The sequence below is a fragment of the Nilaparvata lugens genome, chromosome 7 (genome assembly GCF_014356525.2).
Source record: "Nilaparvata lugens isolate BPH chromosome 7, ASM1435652v1, whole genome shotgun sequence".
In the NCBI taxonomy this organism is placed as follows: Eukaryota; Metazoa; Arthropoda; class Insecta; order Hemiptera; family Delphacidae; genus Nilaparvata; species Nilaparvata lugens.
Window position 1 is genome coordinate 16,124,348 of NC_052510.1, and position 6,036 is coordinate 16,130,383.

At 39.4% G+C, this 6,036-nt stretch overlaps 1 protein-coding gene across 1 annotated transcript; it reads right to left on the minus strand.

The window, feature by feature from the left end:
- Positions 1-661: 661 nt before the first annotated feature.
- Positions 662-1,483, minus strand: LOC120352166. The gene has a single exon (XM_039431860.1). The coding sequence runs from the start codon at positions 1,481-1,483 to the stop codon at positions 662-664; it is 822 nt and encodes a 273-aa protein (XP_039287794.1).
- Positions 1,484-6,036: the final 4,553 nt, after the last annotated feature.

Here is a 6,036-nt window from a genome sequence, read left to right on the forward strand (position 1 = left end):
GATGGACGCGTTAAAAACTGAGATGTTACATCGTATGACTGTACAAAGAGAGTGAGTCTTCTTGCCAAAAACTGGTTGAAGAGACAGGAACTGCCCAAAAGCGGAAACATGACGTCCACGGCAGTCATGAGCACAAACTCAACGAATGAAGTGAAAATATAAAATCGATATTAAGCGAACTGAAGGTGTTGAGGTTGAAGTGACTGTTGAAGTATACCAAAGGAGGTTCAAAAACAATGAAAATACAATTCAAAATACTTATAGACGAATATTAAACTAGAAAACATTGAAAGAAGCAGACGACAACTAGCGCTACTATCGATCAAGCGATCAATGAAACCGTGACGTCAGAGATCGCATGACACGTGAGAAAAATGTCTGCGGACTGTAGCAGCGGTAGATTCAAATGCTACAAAAACAAGATGGACGACCATAAGACTGGCTAAAGTATGAGACGAAATCTAACATAAAGCTCCCCCCTCGATGCAGGAACAAGTCTTGTCAACCAAGAAGTAGCGAGTGCAAAAAAAAATGATGAGTACAAAAAAATACATATATGTTAGATGAGTTGAATAGAAATATACGAGCAATACGAATAATAGGTGGATAACATGATGAATAAATGCTAATACAAAAGGACAAGTAGTGAAAGACTACCAAATTAATCATCTTCAAATGCTGGAAGCGGAGCGAGACTAGAGATGGCTCTCTTGAATCTACCATGTGCAGTCTGCACTGTAACAACACGAACTTTTCCATCAGCACCTGGATGGGTTTCAATGATGCGAGCTAACTTCCATGTGGAAGGAGCAGAATTGAGATCTTTCAGAAGAACCATGGTGTCAACTGTGAGATTGTCCGATTCAGTAAGCCATTTGTGCTTGCGTTGAAGTGTGACTAAGTACTCCTTAGACCATCTGTCCCAAAGTTCTTGAGTGATTTTTTGAAGAAGTTTCCAACGACACCTGTTATCGACATGGGTGGTGGGTGGGCAATGGAAAGGCAACGCAGTCAATGGGCGACCAACTAAGAAGTGACCTGGCGAGAGATACTGAAGATCTTGAGGGTCCTCTGTAAGAGGTACGAGTGGACGAGAGTTAAGGATAGCTTCAATTTGAGCTGCGAATGTAGTCATATCTTCAAAATTAAGAATATGATTGAATGTGACGACTTTGAAAATTTTCTTGAAATTCTTGACAGCATTCTCCCATAGACCTCCAAAAGATGGGGCGCGAGGTGGAATGAAGTGCCACTTGATATTGAGAACCGACATGTAGTTATGAATATCTTGTTGAGTTTTAGATGACTCAAAAAACTGATGTAGATCTTGTAGTTCATTGTTTGCACCTACAAACGTGGTTGCATTGTCCGAAAATATGGAGTGTGGAATACCACGACGTGATGAGAAGCGAATGAGTGCCACAATAAAGGCTTTCGTTGTCAACTCTGAGACGACTTCTACGTGTACTGCTTTCGTGACCATGCAGACGAAGATAGCTAAATAAGCTTTCAAATATGTGTGTGATTTCTTGGAACCAACAAGTAATGAAAACGGTCCAGCATAATCTATGCCAGAGTTATAGAATGGAAAATCAGACTGTATTCTGACAGGAGGAAGTTGTCCCATGATTTGTTCCGAAAGAAATTTGGCGAAGCGAAAACATAAATGGCAGGATTTCAAAACTGATTTGACTGTACGACGAGTAGATAGTATCCAATAACGCTGACGTAATGAAGTCATGGTGCTCTGAACTCCATCATGAGAAAGACGTCGATGATATGACATGATGAGCGCACTGAAACGAAACGATGTTTAGAAGGCAAGATGATTTGATGTTTGTAGTCGTACGGCAAGTCCGATTGACTCAATCTGCCGCCAACTCTCAATAATGAGTCATTGTCAATGAATGGCGATAGCGCTTTCAAGGAACTAGATGGAAGCAATTCTCTGCCTTGATGGAGAAGACGAATCTCTTCTGTGAATGCTTCTGCTTGAACCGTGCGGATGATCGCAATTTCTGCCTCTTGAATTTCTTCTACTGTGAGTAGACCACATCTGCGCTGATCAGGATGATGACGTCGAGTGATGTTATGGATGAAACGACGAACGTATGCTGTTGAACGGGTGATGCGATGATAATCAGACAATTTATGAATGATATTGTTCAACACTGAAGTTGTGACTCTAGTGGCATGTGATGAGATAGGACGGATGATTGCAACATTACAGGAGATGTCATTCCATGTAGCTTCTTTTTCCGGCAAGGCTACAGAAAATCTGCCATCATCTTGACGTTGAACATTCTCAATGTAGTGCTGCTCAATTTGTGCATGTTCTGCTGGCGTGCTGGATTCAGTATCAATTTCTTCAATTCGCCAAAATTTTTCCAATTGCTTAGAGATGTCTGCGTTGGACACATGTTCAATGCTAGAAACGAAATTGGAAATGTGTTGATGGGTGACAGATGGTTTATAAGCAGGAATGGAGCCCCAGACTATCCAACCTAGCTTGGTATTCTGAAGAATACAGCTTTCGGACAGGCGAATTTGACCAGGTAAATGAAGCATGGCGTAGACATCAACGTTTAAGAGTATATCCACTCCTGAAATTTTGAAGAAGGTAGGATCGGCTAAAACAACATTGGGGGGAATATTGAAATCTGAAAAATTGAGTCCAGATGGTGGAACACTAGGAACAATTTTCTCTGTAACAATGCAATCAATGTGAGTTGACCAAGTTCGGTCAGGTGAGTGAATACTCAAAGATGACAAATTCAATAAGGTAGCATTACTGCCAGACACAGTATGAACTGTGCTGCCAGTACAAATAGTGGGTAATTGAAGTTGAGTAGCTAATTGACGTGAAATAAAACAGCTATCAGAGCCACTGTCGAGGAGTGCGCGGCAAATAACAGCTTGACCACTCTTGTCAAAGACGATCAACTGGGCTGTAGGCATGATGCAAGTGCGTCTGCTATCAATGGATTTGATTTGTGGTGCGCTGTGGGCATAGCTGACTGTCTGATTGTGAGATTCAACAACATTTGTGGCAGGCTGCAAACTGGATTGAGATGAATCAAATTGACGACTTCCCTCAGAATTTGATGACTGAGGTCTAGAGGGAATTGAATTGACAACAACACTAGAAGTCGGCAACTGCTGGACAAGGCTAGTTGATATTTGCGGCGCAGGTGAAACCATGTGTGTCATTGGCACTGCTGAATTGGAGTTCATTGATGCTGGATGCACTGATGACATTTGCGATGGCTGGTTGTATTGATTATCATACCTTAATTGTTGTTGTGACTGATGAGGTATGTTATACTCACAGTACGGCATGCTCTGCGACAGATTTTTCACTGGATTGCGCGCTTGGTTCGATGTTGTGACATAGTTGGACCTCTTAGGGACAGGACTTGACCCATGAAGTAGCATGTGATGTCGTAAATTGCACGTCTTGCAGGAACCTTGACATTGGTGAGCTCGATCCCATGGCCGAATACAGTTGACACACAAGGATTTTTTCAATACAGCAGAGGTTCGTTCTGAAGTTGGAATTTTGAGAAGTTGACTACAATTGAAAATGTTGTGAGAGCCATTGCGACAAAAATAACACTCAGAAGTTGATGCTCTGTTGAAAACATTTGGTGAATTTGAAGTGTTGAAATTCATGATGTTGGCTTTGGGCTGTGATGGTTGTCGACTGGTGCTAGGCTGTTATTAGCCGGCGTATTGCGTTGCACTGATGTGTTGTTGAATGAGCTCGACATTGCTTGTGCGATTTTATGTTGCGACTCTAAAAAGTCCCAAAGGCAATCAATGGTAAGTTGAGATTTGGTAGAACAAAATCTCTCCCAATCTCTAATAGTAGCATTGTCAAATCGTGACACAGTGAGAAAAATAAAAATGAGATCTTTCACACTGATATTGAGCGCAAGGGCTTCAAGAGCAGAGATATTTGTCTTTTGATTGTCAATAAATAATCTCCACGATTGGGATGATCTACAGTCAAGTTTAGGAGGGTTGAGTATGGCTGAAATATGAGTTTCGGCAATCAATAATGAATTATCGTAACGTTGAGTCAAGAGTTCCCAAGCTAACTCAAAATCTCCAGAAGGAGAATTAGAAATTCTATTGAGTGCTTCTCCAGAAAGGACTTGACGCAGGTAATGAAATTTCAATGAACAATAACCTAATTTCACAAAAAATGAAAACTAGGAATTCAGTTTAGGTAGAATCCAATCGTACCTGAAGCTTTCAAGCTGTTGACTATGTAACACTGAAAGAGGACAAATATAGCAACTTGGCTATAATGTAAGCAGAAGGAGTAGAAAGTCTGTCCAGAACTGAAGGTTCGATTAATAATTAAAAATAGAAAAGGTTGAAAAATACCAAATACAATATTGAAAGGAGACGAAGCTCAGCATATTGTATTACATAAGCGGGCTGGGAAATGACAGCTTAACGCATGTCAAGTTACATGGGGAATATTACTATATGTAGAACACATAAGTAATAATAATAGAAGATAAAAGAAAATGAATGATTGATAGTATTTAAATAGTTATTATTTAGGAATAAAAAGTTAATCAGGAACAAAATTGAATGGGATGAATACTACCAGTAAACACAGTGCCTCTGAGAGGGTAAGTACAAAAATGTGAATAATAGAATAAGACTTCCCTGAATAATTAATGATGTGTTGCCAAGTGATAGGCCTACGGTGACTCAAATTCCGAGGATGAAACTTGACTCCTGTCAAGTACATTGTAGTTGCAGACAGCTGCTGGGCTAATAGAAGTTGAACGATGAAGATATCTTGATTATATCCTGATAAACGGTGACCGATGCGGAAGAGAACTTGACTTGAATACGTTGAGATATTGAAAGTTGAGACTGTTCCAATATTAAATTGATAATGAGTATAACGACGAATGGGCACTTCACAAATTGAATGAGTTTCACTGGTTGAATGTTAATTGGAAAAAGGTTCCACCATGAGTTAAGTAGAATAAATGTTTGAGGTTATGTCCTAACGTTGATGTAATTGCAGTGAATAAATATTTGAAAAAAGAGATAAAATGTTCTTGACGACTGAAATCACTGGCATCAGTAAGAATTGAGATTGACAAAGTTCGACTAAATAACTGATGAGTAGCTAAAAATGAGTAGCGGTTGACAATGAAAGGCAAACTGCACTTGCACAAATTTCCTGAGTTGAAATGTTGAATAAGGTAAGCTGCACTTGCACAAGACTTCCCAAGTTGAAAAATGTATCTCCTATGAGCATACATGAAGAATGAATGTGACCGCTAAAAAATGTGTACTGATGCTCAGTAAAATTGAAGTGATAAATAATAAATCAAAAGTTCATATTGAGGATTGTTGAAAGCTCATGTGGAATTCATGTTGAAATTACTTACAGTTCATAATAATAATATGATGAATAATTGAAAAACGTTGTATGCAGAAAGCATGGCGTGATTTGCAAAAAGGACGCTTAGTAGAAAAGTCCCGAAAGGTAAGTTAAATTCATAGAAAATATGGTTGAAAAACGTTCACTGATGAAAAATGCGTTGAATGGTTCTTGAATAAGCACACAAACTAGGACATAATGAATGATGAAAATGGATAAAGTTTTCCAAAGATGGACGCGTTAAAAACTGAGATGTTACATCGTATGACTGTACAAAGAGAGTGAGTCTTCTTGCCAAAAACTGGTTGAAGAGACAGGAACTGCCCAAAAGCGGAAACATGACGTCCACGGCAGTCATGAGCACAACTCAACGAATGAAGTGAAAATATAAAATCGATATTAAGCGAACTGAAGGTGTTGAGGTTGAAGTGACTGTTGAAGTATACCAAAGGAGGTTCAAAAACAATGAAAATACAATTCAAAATACTTATAGACGAATATTAAACTAGAAAACATTGAAAGAAGCAGACGACAACTAGCGCTACTATCGATCAAGCGATCAATGAAACCGTGACGTCAGAGATCGCATGACACGTGAGAAAAATGTCTGCGGACTGTAG

Excerpts from the sequence above, each read along its gene's own strand:
- LOC120352166 (XM_039431860.1), bottom strand. The coding sequence starts at position 1,483 with ATGGTCACGAAAGCAGTACACGTAGAAGTCGTCTCAGAGTTGACAACG.